Source organism: Suillus plorans (genome assembly GCF_016647745.1).
Source record: "Suillus plorans strain S12 chromosome Unknown HD556scaffold_20, whole genome shotgun sequence".
In the NCBI taxonomy this organism is placed as follows: Eukaryota; Fungi; Basidiomycota; class Agaricomycetes; order Boletales; family Suillaceae; genus Suillus; species Suillus plorans.
The window spans coordinates 136,950-159,917 of NW_024537404.1; the positions used below are offsets into that span (position 1 = coordinate 136,950).

The following is a 22,968-nucleotide window of genomic DNA, read 5'->3' on the forward strand; positions in this document are numbered from 1 at the left end:
TATAAATGCCCACTCGTCTTATAAGGCATGTTCATCACTCTTCAAAAACAGCATTCTCTGATCAGGAATGACCATCCCCCACCTTTAGGTACCATCGTCAGATCTGGAGGCTTTCCTGGATTTTTGCTCCGGTTGCCATTTATATATGACACCGGAGGAAGTCAAGTTACCAGCTCCTGGAGGACCTCCCGTGCAGCTAATAGCCAAGCCAAGCGAAGGTCTTGCCTGTACAGCATCAGTCAAATGTACATATTGTGTGAAAGATCTGCAAACGATGCAAAAACATGGTAGGAAAACACATGCCTCCAGCCTTTTGGGGGAGGTCCAGTATCGTCCTTGCCTGGTACAGCGTATCTTCACTGCGGTAAGAAACGAGTATTTCCAAATAGGCCAGAACGTCGTACCAGGAGTTCAACCAGACTTGAAAGCCATCCTTCAAGCCACGTTCTTACCGGCACATGATGTACCTCTGGTAGTTGCCCCTGATACTGAACGAGAGAGGACTCCCCTCGTTCGATGCATGGGTTGGGACAAGTTCATGCCAGACATCCGCATGAATCCAGTTCAGAGACGGGCAGCGGACGCAATCAAGAAAAAACATTCTCCAGAGGAGCACGGCGGTCTTCTAGCTCGTCTCGCTGGAGCCATTCAAGACCACATGGCAAAAGCATCAAGGATCTTGGATGGTCACCCTCACAAGTTGACACTTTCAAAAGTCCTGTTGTACGGAGACGCCATACCTCGAGACCAGTGAGTAGTCTCAAATTAACTGTTTTTTGACTCGCCATTGACAGCCTCGGAATTCTTAGGAACAATCATTGGAGGCCTGTGTCAGACGACAACCAAGAATATCCCAACTTTATGATACAGTTGATCCGCTGCATCGTTCGAATTCACCTCGGATTCCCACCATTGCAATTCTCATTCGCGCTTTCACCTAGGCAGACCACATGTCTTGAGAACCTCCTCGCTGTCCTGGGGGATGACACTAGCACACCCCGTAAGAGAATGCTCGCCTACCATGAGCTGGCATGGTCTTTGGTTGACACTGACCCGACCCTATGCGTCACCGATCGATGGGCAAACCCAATTCAGAGAGCTGTCTGGTTGAGGGCTCTTCGTGCAGATGGAAATTTCACCGAAGCTGCCTATTTTACCCCAGACCTTGCAAAACTCAAGTACCTTTGCAATGCGACCTCCCTCCTCGAAGCTCTCTTGGATAAAGACAAGGATACTGACTCTGTTCATGCTGACGATTATGAGTGAGCTTGCCATCCAATTGATTTTGTTTCTGCTGACTGATGTTGCTCTTGCGCCAAAAGTCGTGTTGCTCGAATTCATGATCGCGTCCTACGGCTTGGTCCTCCCACCACCTTCAACTTCATCTACGAGATGCAGCAGTATGCGTCGTCGCTCGCCTTTAATCAAATGAAGGAACCAAACGTCTACGTCGATGCTGAAGTCAAATCCATCACCATTGGCACCCAAACCATGGAGATGGATAAACTGCGAGAAGGCATGCAGGTGATCCTCCGTGACTTCAAACAGCGATATTCTGCCCTCACGGACGACAACGTTGTGTTGAAGTGTGTGCCAGATCATGTCAAGGACGATCACACCAACACCACGCGAGGTTATTCATTTCTGTCAGAAGAGCCGTTCTACCAGAAGAGACACTCTCTTTTCTTCTTCTTGGTAAAATACTATAATCTTGCCATGGTCGACAACGAAGGTCGACTCTCATGGAACATTCCTGGAATCAAGGAACTGCTCAGACGCACCTCGAGGGTCTGGGAGCCTCTTTACCACTTGTTGTATATAACGACTCATATTTCCTGTCGAGGAACGCAATTCATCGATCATCAGGTGTGCAATGCAGACAGGCATCGCAACCTCTTCGTGGGGGGCAACGAGATGTTTATCCTCACAGGTTACAGCAAGAAGACTGGCATCACGGATAGAGACTCCTGCACCCCTGGGTTCGTGCCAAAGGACGTCTCTTTCTGGGTACTTGAGATGCTGGGAGGGGGATTACGAACAGCTGAAGCCATCTTGGCTGGCGTTGCATATGGCGAGGAAGCAGAGCATCTATACAGAACGTGAGTACATACTTCATCCTTGACCCCTTGATATATGTCTCACATCATGGCCTTCATTTCAGCTATCTCTGTGTCGTAGAAGGGCAGAGAATCAGCGCTGCAAAGTTTTCAGACAGCCTCCAGCAGTGGAATCAAGATTATTTCAGCTGTCGATGGGGATTGAGAGATTTTCGACAAGGCACCGTCACAATGGGGCGCGAGTTCATTGCCCCTGACAACTCTTATGATGAAGCTGACAGCATTCTCGCTGAGTCTGCAGACCACTCCACTTCCATCGACCATGGCCACTACGCAGTAGTTCAAGGAGGCGTCCCTCGACTGTCGAATAACAGCATGTGCAAGCACAGATGGCTGGGCGATCAGTGGCACAGCTTGCTTGGTCTTGGTCCCTTTCCCCCACCAGAAGCAATTCGTATAAGTAAAAGGAACGTGTCGAATGGGACCACCTTTCAGTCCATGTCCTCGCAGCTCACGAAATCCATGCAAGCATATCTAGACTCATTTTTTCGCAACGAGTTCCAGCAAACCCTGAAGGACTCGATCTCTGTTGTCCTTCAACAGCACAGCGAACAAATGGCCATCAACCATGTATGCACGACTGGATTACCATCTACCAGCCAGGCTGTGCAGCCTTTGGACTTGAATGGTAACTTGGAAGACTTGTTCCCGAAAGGTCAGTAGTACCAACGACTTCTTTCATAACATTATCTCATGTGATTTTGATTTTGTAGGTATTCTATCGCAAGGGGCTTCATCAAAAGCTGGGACTGAGTGGTTAGTTAACAGCAGTGAGTAAAGCACACGTCTTCCAAGCAATGTCTTCATGTCATTTTCTCAGATGCTGCATCCACTGCAGTGCTCTCACCAGCTGCAAGTGGTTTCATAGAATGTGGAAGCTTGCTGTCCGACTCTCCCCTGCCAGCTTCGTCGATTAAATCCATCTCCTTGTCTGGATCCATGGACGACATCCTGTGGCCAAGCAGTGATCAGATTGATGTATTGGTCACTCCTGACCGTAAAGGGAAGGGCAGGGCATACGAACCTGACCAACCTCTTCCATCCGTCGCCCAATCTGGTCCGTCCAGAAAAAGAGGCAGGGCTGATAGTATAGACGAGCTCAAGTCCAGCAGCATATCACCAATCCCAGATCGCAAGGGAAAGAGCAGGGCCTATGAACCAGGCCAGCCTCGATCATTGGCAAGTCGAATTAACGTCGATCGCATGGTCCAGCCCCAGTCCTCCATGGAATCTGAGTCCAGTACTGGTCAACTTGCAGCACCTGTGTACCGGAGCAGGAAGCACGTTGCAGAGCATGCCATCCAAATGGAAGATGAGGAAGACCAGCAACAGCAGCAATCCAGGAGCCTCAAGCGTCTCCGTAGGCATGAGAGCTACGATGAAAAGGTTGACTTGGAAGTTATCAGCATTTCGAGCAGCGACGACTGCCCCTCAGGTCGAACGGCGAGCACGAAAGACATAGACCTCTCAAGCGATGACGACGACGACTTCATAATCGATGAGACCACTGAACCTGCTTCATCACCACCCGAGGAAGTTCAGGAGATGAGAGAAAAAATTCGAGAGGCAATCAGGTACCTCAGAAAAGATCCTGCTGCAACAGAAATGAGCCGAGCACAGATGGATGCCATGATTGCAGTCATGATAGAGCCTCTGGACCTCATGATCGCCATGAAGACAGGAGGAGGAAAAAGTATGTTGTGGATGGTTCCCTCTGTGCTTGATGACGATGTGAAATGCATGGTGGTATGCCCCTTCGTCGCCTTGCTTGAAGAGCAGTACGCCAAAACCGTCGCTGCTGGCCTTCGATGCCACAACTACTCTCGCTCCAAAGATGTGCCAGACAACGTTCAGGTTCTTTTCATTCAGGTGGAACATTGTTCGTCCGATAGATTTGCTAGGTATGAACAACCATATCACCTTCCACAGCTGCTCATCTGTCTTTGACAGTCTCCTGACATCCCCCCTCGGACGAAAGTTCAAGAGGGTCTTTGTGGACGAATTTCACGACATCATCAATTGCCATCCCAATCGTACCGGCAAATGGAAAATTTTGGCAAAGCAATTCAGTAACATCAGTATGCAGATCGTCCTTTTGTCGGCCACCATACCACCTCACCGTCTGGAGCTCTTCATCAAGCCATTTGGCCTCAAGGCCAAGGACATCACCAAGATCAGGTCGTCGACGAACCGTCCAGAGATAGGAATCCATGTAGTCCCTGTCCACCCCATCGCAGCATATCAATCGTTGGGCCACCTGGTTTCCGCTTTGAAAGGACGTCTGGTTGATGAGGAACGGATGCTAGTATTTTTCTACTCCCAAGGCGACGCAGAATGCTTCGCAATTCAACACAAGTGTGCAGTCTATCACAGCAACCTGTGGGAGGCTGGAAATACTAAAGCTTACAATCTCGACCTGTGGGACAGAGGAGAGTCGAAGATCATGGCCTGCACCACTGCTTTCGCCCAGGGCATAGATAGATCCAACGTCCGATACGTGGTTATCTTCAGGCCAGCATATGGACTCATAGTCAACAACCAGATGATGGGTCGTGCGGGTCGAGATGGAAAAGAGTCTCATGTTTTCTTCGTCACTGACGATAATGCTATAGTGACCTTCCGTGGAGTGAAGACAGGGCAGGAGAACTGTCTGGAAGAATTGCACGATGTAGTCCACGGTGAAGAATGTCGACGATACACCACTATGGTCTGTATGGACGGCATAGATTTTGCAAGTCGTTGCACCGAACAGCCTGGCAGCATCCCTTGTGATGTGTGTTCTCCCGACAGCCCCACGCAACGATTTGCCATGGAGGCCATTCAAGCTCCTTTGGAACCTATGTCTGTGGAGGGCAGTACCTCCAACAACAATGCAAATGTCTTGCAGACCGCCCCTCTTCCATTTGTACAAGCGTCAGTGTTACATGAGACGTTCAAGGGTGTCATGGTAAGTTTAACGCTCAGTATCTCGTTGTGTACCATCATATTCATCATGCCATGCAGGAACCTGCACCTGTGCCTGCGCCTGCGCCTGCGCCTGCACCTGTCCAACCATCATCCCAAGGCAGTAGTGAGATGTACGACTACTCCAACTCCCAGATAACCCCATCTCAAGCTCTGGTTCTTGATGCCATGGAGGTCATTCACAAGCCTGTCAGTTGCACACTTGAACAGAACTCTGCTGAAGCTGATGGTCTACATTGTACAGCGGGCCTCCAGGTCGGAGAACGACAACCCCTTCATGGTATGACTCTATTTTGTCTGCTGTCTGACCTGTCATCGTTAATGTGTTCGTTCCACAGGCTGCATCTCAACCATGCCAATCCACCTCCTCCAGAGTGGTGTTGCCCCCTCCTTCATCCCTTCCCTGTGATTCGAGAACCTTTGCAGATAGAGCAGCTCGGGTGAATCAAGCATCCATGAGTCGTCTCGCAAAGACCTCCCGCCTCAACAAGTACATGCAGGTCTTGAAAGACCATTGCCCCCTTCACTTTGGAATGACCGCCAAACTCGTCTTGGATGCCAACGACATCAATTGCCCTTACACGAACTCCGTGCCTATGAACGAGTACTATGTCTTCAAGAGAATGTTCACCTTCGCTCCCTTCACTTACTGCTTCCAATGCTGTTTGCCCCAGTCCAAAAACCACAACGGCGAGCAACCAGCGTGCCACGCTGGGTACGTATACAAGAAAAAGTCGCCATGTCCATTCGCAGGATTCATCTTCAAGGCAGTGTTCTGCATGTGGCACGAAGAAAGGTTCAGGACTCTCCTGGTAAGGGACGTTGCTGGAGGGGCGACTCTCTCCACCTTAGATGAGTTCATTGCTTGGGCGATCGAAGAGCATGCTGAAGAAGGGAAATATAACAACTGCTTGGAGGCGTTTCTTTGGTTTTGCGGCGAGATCGAGAAGGTAAAGCCCAATTTTTTCATTTGATACATGCATGATGTGAGTCTCATTTCATTTTCATGTCGAGAGTCGCATCTCTGATGGCAGCGAACCTTGACTGCATATAGTTTGTTTCGCTGCTGAACTCACAAGTTACTAGACAATGTCGTTAACAAATGTTTTATTCCCTCGTTTGAAATCGTACTGGCTGTTTTTATGTCTGCCTGCTCATAAAAGTCGCTACTTAGATAAGATGCCAAAGTATTACTAGTAGTAGACTTAAAATTCGAAAAGATCGAGGCCCAACTGGAAATCACTGAATTTATTGTGAATGGTCCAACCCTGTCGTGAGATACCACTCCTCCCAAGCATTACAGCCTAAGAATACTCTGCCATTACAAGCTAGAGGGAGTGGTGCCACACGAAACGTACCAAAAATGAGGCCGGCAGACCAACAAGGACATGCACTACCAAAAATGACACCAAAAACGAGGCTGATGAACATACAGTAACAAAAGTAACCACATAGACGACGCTAGTGAATGAAAATTAACATGTACTGCCAAAATATAAAACAAGTTGACCAACAAAGACATGTACTACCAAAAATGACATCAGAAACGAGACAAGCAGATCAACAAGGTACCCCAAATGACACGACAAATGAGAAAAGAAAACTAACAAGACATGTACTATTAAAACTAACATAAAAACTGAGGCTGGCAGACCAACAAGGACATGCATAGTCAAAACTGACACGAAAAATGAAGCTGGCAGACCAACAAAGATATGCAAAGCCAGAACCAAAAGAAAACTCCAGCAGCTACTCCTCCCAGGCGTTACAGCCCAAGAATACTCAGTCATTACTGACAAAAGGGAGTAGTGCCCCACCTTACATGACTCTTGAGTTACACAAGATGTACCTCCCTTTACAGAGAGGCCCGTGTCAGATGGTTGGATGTGGTGAGAGTGGAGAGAAGAGAAGTGAAAACGAAACAAATACAACAAATACGAATAAATGTCGAAGCTACCCATACAATATATGATCTTTGAAGATTGCTGTATTGAAACTATCTGAATAAATGTTTGTTATCCATGATATACCATGTCAAGGTGCTATCAGAGTAAGATGTAACAAATGAGCATCATATGCTGTGAGGGTAGGAAGTAGTTTAGATATATCAAATTTTCGCATTTGTGCCCATTTTAATACAGCTCTCTAGGTGTCTGTTGATAACTGACCAGTGAGTGCATATTTATCTTTCTCTCTGACTCATTCTGAGATCTGTCTTCTTATTTTCCCTCCTTCAATGTTCGCATTTTTGCCTCTTAGGAATCTCTTTTTCGATTCTCGTTTCAATCCTTAGGCTCCTTTCATTTTCGCATTTTTGCCTTCCTCTCTAGCTATCACTCTCTCTTTCTCTCATTCCTTCCGTTATTTTCGCATTTTCGTCTTTCCCTTGCTCACATTCATCCTATCATTTTCGCATTTTACCTGTCTCTAGCCCTGAGTTCCTCCATTGCTGTAACATTTTACCTCTCTTTTGTTGTCATTCCTTCTTTCATTTTCGCATTTTCGCCTCTTTTTTGCTCTAATCCTCCTTCTGTTTTCGCATTTTCATCTTTCATGTTGTCTCATTCCTCCTGTCATTGTTACAGTTTCCCCATCTCTCTAGCTCTCATTCCTTCTTTTATTTTTGTGTTGTATTTCCTTTTGATATCAATCCTCTTGTCATTTTACCTCTCTCTAGCTCTCATTTCTTGTTTTATTTTCGCATTTTGGCCTTTCTCAGCAGCTCTCATCCCTCCTTTCAGTTTCACACTTGATATTTCGCATTTTTGGCTCTCTTGCTCTTTCTCGCTCTCATTCCTTTTGTTTTCTTGTTCTATTGTCTTTTGACGTCATTCCTCATGTTATTTTCTCATTTTACATCTCTGTAGATCTCATTTGTTGTTTCATTTTCGCACTTGGCCTTTATTGTCGGCTCTGATTCCTTCTTTCAGCTTCACACTTCATTGCATTTTACCAATCTTAGATATATAGTCAGTAGTCTACAAGTGTGTATGAGACGGTTTAAATCATGATTGACTGATACTATCTGAAGCCAGCTGGAGAAAGGGAAGGCTCAGCAAACACCAGCAGTGACGTCTTGGGAATTGGAGCATCCCACTGCTGGTCAGTATTGATATCAACTGAAATGATGCTTACCTCGCATTTGACACGAGGGATGGAGGGATGATTTCCTTTTGAGAACAGGGACGCAGGGACGGTTGCCTTTTGAGAGCAGGGACGCAGGGATGGTTTCCTTTTGAGAGCAGGGACGGTTTCCTTTTAAGAACAGGGACGCAGGGACGGTTGCCTTTTGAGAGCAGGGACGCAGGGATTGTTGCGCACCGTGGGAACAAAAGGAAGCAGGGACGCAGGGATGGTTACATACCTCTGAAATGAAAAACGGAAGGTGTGAGGTAAGGGATGACCATTTCCGACCAAAAATGTCGCCCATGGGAAAAAAAGGAAGCAGGGACGCCCCATATAAGGAAGGAGCAGGGACGGGGACGGTTTACACCCCTGCAAACTGAGAAACAGATAGATAGTGAAGGTGGGCCGTTGCATCGGATCAAAGAGAGAGGGTGGCTCAGTCATGATGGTGGAGGGTGGCGGCATCATGGCGATATCTACATCCTGCGACTCGATGTCATTCAACGCTTCCTCCTGGTCGAGTATATTGGCTTCATCATAACTGATGCCATCTGGGAGGTGAGAAGAGGTAGCGTGACTCGGAGCCCCTACCAGCGCAGCGTTGTCAGCAGGCATGCGGGTGTAGAAAGCACGGCTTCCACGTGTATTTGGCGATGGTAGGAGTTCCTTCATTGCTTCATAGTGGGGCCAGCCTTTATTCTTAAACTTCCTTGCAGTGATAGGAGCCTGGATCATATTAGTAGTTGCCAGTGGTAGCGGAGTATTGACAGCACTCACTTTCGATGAGCCCATGTAGTCAGTCCATACCGTCTCAGATTCAGCTGTGATGTTGGCGCCATGCTCCAGACTGTACTCCCATCCAGAATAGGTCGCAATTGAGTCTACAACACCAAACGTGCTACGGAGCTGGAGGTCTTATTAGTATAGACTCTAGTACTGGTGCAACATGATGAGAACTTACCCGCACCCATTTCGATTGGCATGCATCAATTGTCTTCAGCGCACCTTGTGTGGTATGTTTAGATGTCTCATTAGAAGCAGAGGTCCAGAAGGTCTTGTCAAAGTTCATTCCGTTACCACCCTTAGCTCGGTGGGTAGCGATGTATTGGATGAGGTGTATTTCATCGTCCAGTGTCCAGAAACATCGGTCCTTGGTTTCAGGGTCCTGACACTCCGGTGCGCTCTTCTTTCCACGTACCATGGTGCTCTTTGAACGTCCACGGTGGCTGAGACTTGAACGAGTCAATCTAGTGTTAGATCGCGTAGCTGGCATGTTATCGATGGGCTGATATGCTTTGTCACATATGTCACACTGACCCCCAAACATTACAAAGCACCATATGTTTGAAATTTGAAAATTCGTGGCAAAATTTGTGTATCCGAACAGACCCTAAAGGTCTGAAGGATCGTTTTCAACTGTTTTCCAGGTGCGTGTCGTCTCATCATTTTATCGGATACAGCCTAACATTCACGATATCACATGCGAACGAGTTCTCTGGAAAGTGTCCACCAAAGTACCTTAAGTCCTATTCGTCACAGAGGATCCAAAGATGCGAATTCATCTCACACCACATGCTGCGGATCCTGACTAGGCGACTTACCACTGGAGCTCGCCACCAGTTTTTACATCATTGCACCCTGCAATGAAATCCCTTGCTTCCGTTTGCAGTGTTGGATAAGCCGCCATTGCACAAATAGGACTGGCTGGTACGGCGTTGTTTGTTATGAGGGAATAGTTATATGTAAATTGTGCCACCAATAAAAGATCGTTTATCGTTTATACTGATAGGCCGAAAATTCACCTGTGACTCCCACATAACGGCTGTAGTTACAGGTGATAATAACTGGGGTTCGCACCTCTAACACGAGGCAAATACTGTGTCACTAGGGAAGATTTCTGTCATACTGAAAGGATCTTAGCTCTGACTCCGTACAAGATGGGAGTGTCGCGAGGCTCGCTGCTCATACAGCCTTCCAAGACCCAAACACTCCAGAGGGAGCGCCGCCTCGGGAATCCATCGAGCTGAGGACCCTGGTGTTCTATGATTAGAGCACGTTTGTTTCGAGTGGCGTTAAGAATTAACAATGGGGTCGTACCGTATTTCGTTGTTGTCTGTATTATGCGTAGCCGTACTTTACCAATTTTACTCTGAGAAATTTTGCACGATCCTCGTGGACCATGACTACCATGACAAAGATGCATGTGACACGGAGAGTGGCGTCAAGCCAGCGGTCCGAATCGAGGACCCGATTACGTGCTGATCCGTTGGTGGGCGTTAAGAGGAGTTACCAGGTTCGGCCGTCGACTCTCGAGAGTAGTTTAACTTTGGAGGGTAACCTACACAGTTGGGATCAGGATTGGGGTGGCATTGGTTAGATCTAGTGTAGAAAACCGGTTAGCGGGTGATGAGACGCTGTAGGCGTTGGTTTCTAAGGTCCAAGTCGAGGTGCCACTTGGTCGCCCGCGGCCTGAGCCACGAAGCGACTCGCGTAATGAGGATTTACCCAAGGCTGCGTCATTGATACGGCCTTGGGTCGCCTTAAGTCTCAGTCAATGGAGCTGACCAGAAGTTCAAATCAAGTAGAATTTTTACTGAAGCTGGACATGCAACAGCCGTGCCACGTCCGTAGCGGGCACGACCAGCAGAAATCAGGCAGCGGACGCGAGGTAACAGAGCGAAACAGTTTGTTCTTTACTAGCAACATGCAAACAGCATAAGTGAATTTCCAGATTGCAAAGAGTGGAGCGCTGCGAAGAGATGGATTCAGAAACGGTTCAAACCAATGAGAATTTCATGCGGAAGAACTCACAGATAATCAATTATATCCCTGACACGATATGACCCTAGTAACTGCAGGTATTGATACAAGGGTCGTGATTGATCACGCTCCTGCAGGTTCTGCCGAAAATTGTGATTATGCCATTCGACAGCAATAACAATTCTGCCAGATCGATCAGAAGCATGCCCATAAGTATATGCATACAGAATATAAAAGCTGGCCGTCGTCTTACAGCTTTCCCCCATCCTCAGAGATATCATTCGAAATCACCCTCAGAAGATTCCATATCACCTCGCACATAAAATGCATTTCTCCTTCCTCGCCGTTGTTACTTTTTTGACAGCGTCTATGTCTGTCAGTGCATGTGGCAAAACAGCGTGCTCAACAAGTGCAGACTGCTGCAAGAACTATCTTTGTATACAACCACCTGGGGTGAGTATGAACAGGTCGCTTCCAGGATTCAATCACATGACTCACCTGCGGGCCTTAGCAATCAGCGTACTGCCAACACCCCTAAAGTTGAGCCGGCAGCCCTAGTGGTGCATCGCGACAGTGAGTCATGTTCTGCTTTCGCGTTGGTATCGTGGTTGATGGTGCAATACCTAGTTCGAAGTCAATCAGTGCAGTTGCTTGTGGATAAATTTTCGTGCTGCTCGAGCAATGTAAATGTTTGGACTTGTCTAAAATGATCAACTGCGCCTAGTCTTGCTCGCGGTCCACTAAGCTTGAGTTCGAGAGGCTGTCGAAATGAACGATAGTTGCCATTGATGATTAATATTGGAAGGCCATACGAAGATGGAACGCACTGCGCTGATAATTCCCTACAATCTTGAATCTGTTCGTCCAAGGTTGGCCTTGAAGGCTAGATCACAGATCTCCATCTCTGTGTAATCAAAAGTATCGGCACAAGTCAAGCCACCGTAGCAGTTTGCAAGGTTAATTCTCAGTCGATTTGGCAGAATTGATATCGCTGTCAGATGGTAGAAATTTCATCGGGAAAACTGTCCTACACAAAAAGTACTTTCAGATTGCTGTAAAGATTTACAGCATACTCTGGGGTAGATAAGCACAGTGACTTGGATAGCAAGGAAGAACTGCAGTAGAACTTACTCGTTTAGAGATCGTCGGGAAAGCGGATCGTCTCTATGAAATTTCCACGCGAGCTTGACACTAGTAAGATACCAAGGAGCCAATTCAAGAGATATCGCGTTGCCACGGCGCGCATTAGGTTGTTTAGTCTGACGCACACAACAGATGCATGTTTTGGGGCTGACTGCCCTTTACTGCCTGTGTATAAAAGCGAAGCAATAAATTTCAGTTCAATAACAAGGAGCATCATCCAGACCTATCCTCAAGTGCCGCTATGAAGTTCATCTCGCTCACTACTATGATTATATCTGTCGCAGTGCTGGCGAAGATTGTTACAGCATCCGACCACACCGGCCTGCCATGCAGCCCGATTGGTGAATATCTTCAAGATACCCGTGTTCTGATCTCAGACCACATACTTACGGGTGCTTCCAGAACAGTATTGGTGCGGAACGCTCGCAGATTATAACAATAACTTTCCGTAGTTGTATTTCTGTCATATACCGTCATCAGCGGAGGAGTAGGTCCCGGTGGGTCCTACAGCTGCACATAAGGGAAAGGGTGAGCCTACTTCTTGCTTGCCATGTTTATAATATCATAATGATACAGCACAGCTGTCTCCGTAATTAATGGTACTGGCTGGCGCTGGGGGAATAGCCATGAGGGTTTGAAAGATGTTGTTGAGGCTCAAGAACGTATTCAAATAAGTTTATGACTCCACGTTCAGCTGCGATATCCACATCAGTCTGACTTTGGGCTACAACTATGAGCAACGTGAAAATCTCACCCGTCATTGATTGTTTTGGCTTCTCCACATATATACCTTCAGCCATTTACCACTGCCAACACAACGGTGATTCCACAAAAGACTCTTAGGAAACTGAACTAAGAAGATGCGAAAAGCGGATCATCGTCTTGACACGAGCTTTACGTCAGCCAGTTCTCATGGAGCCACGTCTAGAGATATCGCATTGCCACAGCGCGGCATTGTGTTGCTTCGTCAGATGCACAGTAGGTGCATGTTTTTGGGTTGACTGCCCTTTACTGCCTGTGTATAACTTTCAGTTCAATAAAAATAGCTTCATCTCACTCACCACTACGATAATGTCCGCCGCAGTACTGCGGGGATCGTTATAGCACAAGACCCCAATGGAGGGCCATGCGCCCAGACTGGTGAATACCTTCAGCATAGCCGTATTTCGATGTTAGATAGATACCGCGTACTTATGAGTGCCTGCAGGAAAGTATGACTGTGGAACGCTCGCGGATTGCAACGGGGGTTGTCAACTTGAATGATGTCGTAGCGGTACGTTACCGTGACAGCTGTCTCCGTGACTGGTGGTCATGGCGCTTGTTACCTTGCGAAGCGAGGTCAGTTCTACATGGACAATTTTATGTGATTTCCAAATAATAGTAAACATAGTGACGCATTAAAACGTGATACAATAAGATAAGATACATAAATAACATCAAAACACGTGCAAATTGACCAAACAAATGAAAACAACCCGCCGCTCTGCATCAAGAATCGTAACCACGCAAAAATAAGCTGCGATGCAAAAATCGTACCCAGGACCCTTACGGTCGCTCGAGGTTTGGGCCAAACCTGGGTCTGATAACCAATCTGCAGTAATACGCTCCCATCAAAAAATAAGGTGCCTTCAGTGTCCGCTAGAAATAAGTAATGTATAGTTTTATGAGGGTTGACGTTGACGTTGAACGTTGAAGCTTCGAAGTTCAAAGTGCTTGGCGAAGCTTGATCGGTCTGAGGGTTATTTCTCCCATCTGACGCTTCGATTATTGACCTACTCTTTCTGTCGCCCACTTCTGTAGAGTGTCCGTCGATGTCTAAGTGAAAGCTGATTTCGGAACGCTGGATCCATTTGTAAAAATTTCCATTAGCACAAACGCAATCTTCATTGCTTGTATGGCTTCTCCTACACAATTTGCATAAAGGCATTCCCTCGCAACAAACAACGCTGTACAGCCTCCAGCCGATCCAATCTGTGCAATGGCGGATTGATGGCTCTCATCCGACACTGCAAACGGAAGTAAGGGATTTCATAGTAGGGTACAATGATGTAAAAACCTATGGCGAAACCAGTAATGTCGGGAAGGGTCACGACGCTCCAGCGGTAAGTCAGGATCGGCAGCATGCGGTGAGATGCCTCGTATCTTTGAATGTTCTATGGCGAACAGGACTCAGCCTAGAGTACCTTGGTGGACACTTTCCAGAGAACCCCGTTCGCATGTGATATTGTGAATCTCAGGCCGTATCCGATAAAATGATCAGACGACACGCACCTGAAGTAGCGACCAATCGAAAGCGATCCTTCAGGCTGATTTGACCTCTACGGTTGCTCGAGGGCGTTTGGGCCAAACCTGGGCCTGATAACCAATCTGCTCCCATCAAAAAATAAGGCGCCTTCAGTGTTCGCCAGAAATAAGTACATGTGGATAGTTTATGAGGGTTAACGTTGAACGTTGAAGTTCAAAGTGCTTGGCGAAGTTTGATCGGTCTTATTAAATATTCCTTATCGGCCCTATAGTAACTGTCCCAAGGTCATTCAATTGGGCAAAATCGCTAAAAACTTGAGTAGCTAAGTTAAGCCTCAGTCTCAACCTATGGCAAGTCCGTCTTCATCATGTTCGCCCTCTTCATCAGCGGTAACCATCCCAATACCTGGAAAGTCGATTTTGAAGCGCCCTCCACCTACGCAAACTGGTATATTCTCTCGAATCAAGGGTTTTCTGCCAACACAATCTCCCGCTTTTGCTAGCGACGACATCAAACCTCTCAAGCGTGCCCATTTTATACTTCCTCAACTCGTCACAGTTTACCCTATATCCTCTACCAACCCTCCGTCAACACCGACGCTCAAAGATGAGAAGCGGGCAATTGAAGAGAGAGAAGCAGAGAGACGCAGCAGAGTTGTCAGAGGCAACTCTATTGGTCCGAACGAAACGGAAGATTGGTGGAATTTGGACAAGGTGGAATCGTTCTACAGAGAATGTTGCGCATCGAGAGAGGAAGAACCAGACCCCGCAATTTCGGCTGCCTTTAAGGTGACAAAATTTACTTGTGGGTTCTGAGAACACATCAAGCTAATCTCGAATGCGGCTGCACTCAACAGCGCGCATCAGGCACAAATCCTCGGTCCGTTGATCTGTCTGGTGTACAATTGACACCTACATCTGCCGCAATCCTCTCTGACGTGTTTACGATCGAATGGGGTCTTCGAAAACTCACCCTTCGAGAATGTGATTTGGATGACTATGTAACTTGATTCTACCCTGGTTGCCTCTGCTGTGCTCACCATAACCTAGAAATTGAAACTTATGCTTCACGCGCTGCTCATACCTGGCACCCTCGTTTTTCTGTCCGTCGCGTCAAACCGTCGCCTAAAGACACCTGCGTTCAAAGTCCTTGGTTTTTATGCCTCACAAGTGCGTCATTTTCGCAGGTAATAATGCACCTGCTCATATTTCATTGTCAGGCAAAAAATCTACAATTCCTCGACCTCTCACAAACAAATCTAGACAAGAAGGCAGTAGATTATATAGTAGTCTCATTGACAACAGCACCTGAGCCTGGTTTAATCTCTCTCCGTCTAGATGATTGTTCGCTCAGAGTGCCAGCGCTGGACGTTCTTGGTAAGCTGTCAACTACCCTTAGTCCAATTTCCACTAAGTGTGGCAGCCCGAGTCATTCGTACTTCATCTCTTCGCAACATCTCTTTGCGACATAATCGCATCAATGCAACAGGAGCTGTCGCGCTTGCTCTCATGATCCGAGATTACCCAGACGTGGTCCCTAGTACTCCCAACTCATCTACCTTTCCTTCACAAGGAGGCATCATCTCTTCGCCGCCTTCCTCCCCAATCCCCCCTTTCACCCATCTACCTCCTCCGTCACCTGTTACCCGTACAGGACCCGTACTGCCTCCTCCACGTCACCCATCGTCCATGCCTCCTCAAACAACTTACACACCATATGTACCTCGTAATCGCCGAGGTGCTGCAACAGCACAACCTCCCCCGCTCTCTGCTTCTGGTCAGCCCGTCCCCATCATCACATCAAATCCACAGGGTGGTGTCACCACCCGTCATCTTGCACCAAATTCTGGGCATCAACGGTCAGAGGGCGGACTCCATCCCAATGGTACGGCCCACAGGCACGATGATGGCCCAAGCGCTGCACTGCTGGACAAGGTGCGCGCTCTCGATGCATTGCCAAGACTCGGAGCTCTCCGCACATTGGATTTACGAGGCAACGACCTTCGTGTAAGTATTTTTTTAAAATATAGTATTGCCTGTTGATGACGTTGGCGTAGAATGGGGTTACTTATCTGGCACAAGTACTCAAACGAAATAGAACCCTTAAGGTCCTGAACTTGAGCGAAAACAAGCTGGATGTTCAGTGCTTGGTGGCAATTGCCGAGGCACTGGTAAGCGCTGAGAGTCTCTTTGGTCGTCAGTTTTAACAGGAACTTCTAGAAATACAATCATTGCTTAGAAACTTTGGATCTCAGTCGGAATCCCTGCTCCGGTCCTGGTCTCGAAGGCGTGCGTTGATAACTCGCTGCACATGGTGCCTAGACTGAACAATGTTTAGATCCAATCACTCCGAACGGCTTTCACATTAAATAATGCTCTCAAGCGCCTATTCCTCTCCTCTACCACCATGACATCAACGGGCGCTATCGCACTCGCAGAATTTCTTCCCGAATCAAACTCATTGCTCCACCTTGATCTCACGGACAATAACTTGAACATCGCTGCCATTATGGCTCTGAGCTCGGGACTCAAGGCTAATCACACGATGCGATGTCTCGACGTCAATATACCTCCAGATGACGAGGAATTTGCCAAGTGAGTGTCTAGTGATCTGTACAGTACGTTTCATGAATATGACCTCACACAGAATGTGTCGTGAAATTCTCAACACTTGTATCCGGAATACGGAGGAAGCAGAAAAAGCGGCACATGTTTCTGATGGACTTCGTAGTCCGGCGAGCAACAAAGGGTTTGGTAAGGGTGTGTGGAACATGATCCAGGAAAGTGAACTAGCCAAATCAATAGGTCAAGGTGGCGGGCTCAAGGTAGGTGTATGTTCCCCGTATATGATCAGCCTACTCACGATTCTGAAGGGTAATGATGAGGTTATATCAAGTGCATACACGCTGCTGTCTCAAGTCGAGAACTCGGTGAATAGCCCAAAGTCTATTTCGGTCGCATCTTCTGGCGTATCCTCCTCGACCGTTGTGTCACCCGCGGACCAAGACCTCGTTCAGCAAGCCAAGGCTATTGTCGACGAAATCACAGAAAAAGTGCAGACTACGACAGACATCGTCCTGCTAGAAGAGCTCCTGGGCCTCTGCGATAAACTGAACAGTGCTATCACACAGTTGTCATCCGCTCCTTCAAGTATATCGCTTCTTCACGGTCTTGGGTTAAATATTCCAAGCGCAGTGATCAGTCCCGCTAACGGGGATGCTTCACATGGGAACCCCGCAGATCTGTCAGAAGATGATACACCACTAACTCCGAAGGTAGATAAAGGAAAAGGTCGAGCAGAACCAGAACCGGAGGAGCCGGAGAAAGTGTTGAGTCCCACTTTCATGATAACCGAATCGGAGGACGAGGATGAAGACGACAACAGACTCTTAGGCGAGGAAGACCAAATTAGCGTCCCTTCCCCTGTGGTTAGGTGGGTCACCATACGAGCAAAGTATCTACATACCCTGATGATGTCCAAAGGTCGAAAAGTTGGGTTGAAGAAGAAGGGGAAATCTTCCGAAAAGGTGCTGTCCTTCTCGGACCTGAAGAGATGGAGGGAGAGTACGCTGGCGAAGACCTCCGTCGTGAGGTGAGTATATTGGTTATCTAGTTTCGCGATTTTTTCGAACACTGTTGTAGTTGTTGGAGGCTATGGTCGAACGGCCTCCTCCTCGCGGAATAATCGATGAATTTGGTATGGACCTGGACGTGATTGTACCTGAAATAGCTTCTCCTCCCCCTGGGGAAGCTCTGCGGCCTCCACCGCGTCCATACATCTCCCGCACTCGTTCCACGTCTTCCAATGGATCAACGGGAGACCTACATTCTCCGAATTCGCCTACGACAATGACTGCTGCGAGAAGCCCCACTTCACCCACATTTCCAGCCTCACGCCCATTACCAGGAAGCTTTTCAGCAAGCCCTCCTCCTGAGCCTCGATAGGGCATCGTGCCCTTCGTATATCATTTATTTGACTACTTTGACTATTCCATCCGAACTTGCCATATACCTGCTATCAATAGTAGTTGTGGAATGTGAAATGTCTATCGTTCAAGGTTTTTGTTTTGCGGTTGTCTGCTTGAATTCATTCCGTGTATATTACCTTAAATTGTGGATTTAATGCGACCAATACGTACGAATAGCAGTTGGAGCCCCTGACAGACGCCGTAGTAGGTGCAACGTTGTCGCTTAGCCTCTTCAACCTTTCATCTCTACCTACGCAAGCACCATGGCCTCCGACGAACTTGGGGCTGATCCTCAAGCTCCAAGGCGATCCTCAAGAATTTCAGGGCAATCAAAAGTAGAGACTCCTGCTCTTGCTAAGAAACCGAAAAAACCTTCAAAACCGGGGAAAAAAAGGGCAGCCGAGGAGGTTGACAAAGATGAAATGAACAAGAAAGTACGCCACTTCAAGCCAAGTTCCCTGACTTTGACTGTAATGCATTCAAGGCCAAAGCTAATGAAGACGAAGCGGTCAAGGAGGATGATGATGTAGCAGATGTACTAGCGCCCATCGACATTGGCGATATTCTCCCTTCCATAACCCTCAAAAACGAGCAAGGCGAAGACATCGATACTGGTTCAATTGCAGCAGAGAAGGGTGTCGTTCTCTTTCTTGTTCCGAAGGCTGACACACGCAAGTTCTTTTGGGTTTATTTTGTTGTTCATCCTAGCAACGGTTTTTTTTTCAGCTGGATGCACTACGCAAGCATGTGGCTTCCGTGATATATGGCAAGAATTTGCCTCGCTTGATTATGATATCTATGGAGTCAGTGCTGACTCCTCAGCTGCTCAAAGTAAATGGCAAACGAAGGTACGTCACCATGCATAATTTCAATGTGCGAACAACAACTTGTCACTTCAGAAACAACTCCCATTCCCACTCATTTCTGATCCAAAGAGGTCGTTGATAGGCGTTCTTGGGGCTGGTGATGGAAATAAGACGAAACGCAGTCATTTTGTCTTTGAGAAGGGTGGTAAGCTTTTGGATAAGCGAATGCCTGTGAAGCCGGTAGACAGGTGCGTTCCATGTCACTGTACTGTGTTTTTCTTTCTCATTCGTCGATATGGCATACCTCAGTCCCCGTCTTGCATTGGAGTTTATCAAAGGCCTCAGCTAAGTGAATAGGCTACGAACACGCCCGCTCGGCCAAGTTGATACTATGAATCCTTTCGATCTCGTTTTGTTTCTAGGAATTTGTACACCATCATACATTGCACTTTCTAGACAATGACGCTGGCACCAACACTGGCTGGTTTCACATTAATTCAGACTGAAAGCCACAGAGCAAGGATTTCCCAAACAATGTCGAGTGTCGAAATCATCGAGGCCAGAAGTCGAACATGCCATAATTGCACTAGTACTGTGAACGACAGAAAATGAAGACAAGTTAGTATGTGTTAGACGACAAGCGAGAATCGCGATACCTGCTGGACGTCCTTGCTCAACGTTCAAACGCTCAACGCCTATGCAATATATCTCACCCTGGCGGCGTCTGCACTCTTGTAAATGCCGGCAAAGAAAGATAGGGGATTAATACTGCTTGACATCGAGGACCGCGACATGCGGGTGCTTATCATGCCCGCTGGGTCAGGTGACAAGCCTGCATCAAGGATGAATAACGTTGAACTGTTCCTGACCCTTCCAGGATGAATGTTACACTAGTCGTGACAGACATCCGTCCGTGGCATGCACACTGCGAAGACCAGCTTCAAGATGGACAGCAAGTTGGTTTAGCCTAACCGGGGCGACAACAACGATGAGCCATCCATTGTCGCTAGTGGCCAGCAACGAACCGACAACTCCAATAACATTATTGACTACTACCATCATCCCTTGGCTTTTTCGGCAATCGTCTTCTTTGATTCTGTACCCCCTTCCGGGCAATTTCTACTTCGTAATAGCTTCCATGTCCCACTGACGCTACAAATCACTTTGTGAATCTTGATTCATTGGCTCAGTCCCAATTGTCATTGAGAGAGTTGTCTTGAATGTCCCGCAGTCACCCGGTGCACTAAACAGACTGGTATTATGTAAACCCTTCACTACTAGATACACGGCGGCGCTTTGTAGACGACTTCCAACCATCTTGCTCAGGATCAAATACATGATTCAGCATCTCCAAGTCATGCTCCGTCGTAATCTTCTTCCCATCCCGCGCATCATCAGGACGTCGAATATCCTTCCGATTAACACGTATAGGATAATGGGTCTCTTGCTTCGGTCCAGCCCAATCGAAGTCGAGCAGCATGAAGTCTTTTTTGTATTTCACAACGAAATTGGCATCCCGAACGTCGCCATGAACGTAGCCGGCATCGTGTAACTCCTGGATGAGAGAGGTGATGGCCTCCTTCAGCGGCTGGCGGTCCACAACAGCCATCTTACTGAGCTGTCGATATGAGCCAGGCCGTTGCGGGAAGTAATCATCATCAATATCAAGGGCATCCATAATCACCATATTCCAGCCGCCGGGTAAAGGATCGTAGGCGATAAGTTTGGGAGCGCGCCCCTTGCCGGCACAGAATTTGTGGGCCTCAGGGGAGTAGTGCCTGACGAACTTGATACATATCTTGCTCCCAGCCGCATCGCCGACGGTTTCCCCGAAGAAGATAAGTTGATCCCTGAGGATTTGAGTCACATCATACGAGAATTCCTGAATGCCATCGGTTGAGGTTGAATTGATATAACTCCGAGGATAAGGATATCCTGGAGATTGATTTTTGAATTCGACGGTCGGAATTTGACAGGAGTACAGCTTTGTGAGTTTCTCGACGGTGATTTTGAGAGCCCCAAAAGTACGAGCCGCCATCAGTTGCATATGGAGGTCTGTCGAATGCCAAAAGAGAGGAATGATAGGGACCAGGATATCAGACTGGACCTTGTTTGTCAAAACAGAGCCTGCAAAGCCAATGCATGCGCCTAGTTGTGGTCAATAAAGGGTTTTAGCAACGAATCTGATGAAATGAACTACCGAAGACAATGATATGGATGCACGGAAAGACAGACCAGAGGTTGGCTATCTCAAATTTCGACTCTTCCATAAACTTGCGGTGGTACAACATTGCCTCCAGGAATGGTTCGGCAGCGCCGCTTCCAATCTCGTTCTTCCCCTTCAGTATCACCTGTACAAACATTCCGTCGGAGGACAAAAGATGTCCGTCTGTTACACATTTTGTCCCGCCAACCATAGAAGGATCGAGTATGATACCATACTTGCGGAGCACATGCCGAAATGCATCCATCCGTGCGAGCTCATCCTTATAGAAAGAGCACATCGTTTCCGAAAGTTGCCAAACAAGGTCGTTATCGTGGTCAGTTGGTTGTCGTTTTTGACAATCATCCACAAACTGGGCGAAGATAGGCTCGAGAAGAGTGACCGGAACAGGGTCCGCGGCTCCGCGAGGACGATTGCAAAGGTACTCTTGGTTGTCCTGCGTTACTAGAGAGAATGCGGCCGGTCTTGCACCAATTGACGGAGCACCTGCGCCCTTCTTGAGATACGCGAGACGTTGTTCAACAATTGGAAAGAGTCGTGCAACGGCAGGACGCTGTACGACGACATGGACACATCTGTCATCTACTCTATCTGTGAACATTGTGGACAGTTTGGTTGACGGCTTCAACTCCACGGATTCGCCTCCGATCGTATGGAGTAAGTGTAGGTCGTCCGAATTGATCTTGACCTTCCAAATGATCAGATCGTCAACATCCAATCGTAGGTGTCAGATCACTTACCTTCCATAGCTTGAGATCATCCGCGTTAACACGGTCAAGACGTCGCATCTTCGCGTCCTTGATAACCTTTTGGAGGCCGCTGACACTTTCTGTCGGTGCAATCTTGATCTCAAATACATGGTGAGGATCATCGCCCAACATAAAGCATTTGAGGTGGAGTGGTCCAGAAGACACTACATAGGTCAGACCGCAATCAGTAAGGAGGAAACGGTGGCAATATCGAAAGATAAATCACCGGAAGGTGGGGCCCGGATAACAATATGCAGGTTTTTATTCTCAGGTATTTCAGAGAAAACTTTTTGCAATTTCTTCACGGGTGATAGGGATTCCATTGGGTCAAGTGTAAGATTGTTGAGATTGTCCTTGATCGTCTCGTCGACAGGCAGGTCGACCTTCCAAAATATCAGATTATCAACATCCAATCATAGGCATCAGATCACTCACCTGCCATAGCTCGAGACGGTAAGCGGCAATATGGTCAAATTCTGGCTTCTTCTTGTCTTTGATGACCTCTTTGAGGTCACCAACAGTCTGCGTCTGCGCAATGTGGACTGGGAAAATATTATTAGGACGAGGATCATCACCCAAGGTGAAGCAGTTAAGGCGGAGCGGTTCAGACATCTGTATTGTAGACGAAGCTAAAAGGACAAGCTCAGAGTGAACGTTCAGGAGGTACAAACAAACGTCATATTACGTAAGAGTTTGACAGCGGAAGTTATGATTCCTCTATAACGTCCGGACCTCAGGCATAGTAAAACAAATACAAACAACCTTCTGCTAAACAACCGTGGCACTAAGACTCAGACTCCTGGCCTGAGGCAATGACATATATTATAGAACGCCCAGTAGTGAAGAATCGATTGAAAGTAGGCGGCA

General features: G+C 47.5%; 6 protein-coding genes across 6 annotated transcripts; 5 read left to right on the forward strand and 1 right to left on the reverse strand.

Moving 5' to 3' along the window:
* Positions 1-145: 145 nt before the first annotated feature.
* HD556DRAFT_1307192 (uncharacterized protein) lies at positions 146-6,055 on the forward strand (the record flags this gene model as incomplete). The annotated part of the gene is made up of 10 exons (XM_041300007.1): positions 146-750; positions 795-1,262; positions 1,323-2,099; positions 2,162-2,772; positions 2,831-2,887; positions 2,938-4,018; positions 4,047-5,064; positions 5,121-5,270; positions 5,326-5,361; positions 5,420-6,055. 10 exons carry the CDS (start codon positions 146-148, stop codon positions 6,053-6,055), a joined length of 5,439 nt encoding a protein of 1,812 aa, XP_041161619.1.
* A 5,066-nt stretch (positions 6,056-11,121) lies between these two features.
* On the forward strand, positions 11,122-11,856 carry HD556DRAFT_1361856 (uncharacterized protein). The gene is made up of 4 exons (XM_041302655.1): positions 11,122-11,150; positions 11,221-11,420; positions 11,486-11,727; positions 11,795-11,856. The coding sequence occupies exons 2-3, from the start codon at positions 11,292-11,294 to the stop codon at positions 11,675-11,677; spliced, it is 321 nt and encodes a 106-aa protein (XP_041161620.1). The 5' UTR covers positions 11,122-11,150; positions 11,221-11,291; the 3' UTR covers positions 11,678-11,727; positions 11,795-11,856.
* Positions 11,857-12,236: 380 nt separating this feature from the next.
* Positions 12,237-13,117, forward strand: HD556DRAFT_1361879 (uncharacterized protein). The gene is made up of 5 exons (XM_041302656.1): positions 12,237-12,275; positions 12,334-12,432; positions 12,501-12,570; positions 12,649-12,904; positions 13,001-13,117. Exons 1-4 carry the CDS (start codon positions 12,243-12,245, stop codon positions 12,705-12,707), a joined length of 261 nt encoding a protein of 86 aa, XP_041161621.1. The 5' UTR covers positions 12,237-12,242; the 3' UTR covers positions 12,708-12,904; positions 13,001-13,117.
* Positions 13,118-14,702: 1,585 nt separating this feature from the next.
* Positions 14,703-18,445, forward strand: HD556DRAFT_1471190 (uncharacterized protein; the record flags this gene model as incomplete). The annotated part of the gene is made up of 12 exons (XM_041308438.1): positions 14,703-15,143; positions 15,212-15,355; positions 15,405-15,524; positions 15,575-15,731; positions 15,754-16,361; positions 16,412-16,525; positions 16,575-16,643; positions 16,693-16,949; positions 17,002-17,179; positions 17,228-17,787; positions 17,838-17,946; positions 17,997-18,445. The coding sequence occupies 12 exons, from the start codon at positions 14,703-14,705 to the stop codon at positions 18,297-18,299; spliced, it is 3,060 nt and encodes a 1,019-aa protein (XP_041161622.1). The 3' UTR covers positions 18,300-18,445.
* Positions 18,446-18,497: 52 nt separating this feature from the next.
* On the forward strand, positions 18,498-19,895 carry HD556DRAFT_1361897 (thioredoxin-like protein). Its single transcript, XM_041302657.1, has 5 exons — positions 18,498-18,756; positions 18,807-18,993; positions 19,049-19,170; positions 19,222-19,376; positions 19,438-19,895. The coding sequence occupies exons 1-5, from the start codon at positions 18,586-18,588 to the stop codon at positions 19,475-19,477; spliced, it is 675 nt and encodes a 224-aa protein (XP_041161623.1). The 5' UTR covers positions 18,498-18,585; the 3' UTR covers positions 19,478-19,895.
* Positions 19,896-20,341: 446 nt separating this feature from the next.
* On the reverse strand, positions 20,342-22,787 carry HD556DRAFT_1526441 (uncharacterized protein). The gene is made up of 5 exons (XM_041309309.1): positions 22,537-22,787; positions 22,328-22,484; positions 22,093-22,265; positions 21,329-22,040; positions 20,342-21,276 (listed from the first exon to the last, which is right to left on the reverse strand). Exons 1-5 carry the CDS (start codon positions 22,711-22,713, stop codon positions 20,387-20,389), a joined length of 2,109 nt encoding a protein of 702 aa, XP_041161624.1. The 5' UTR covers positions 22,714-22,787; the 3' UTR covers positions 20,342-20,386.
* Between the last annotated feature and the right edge of the window lie 181 nt (positions 22,788-22,968).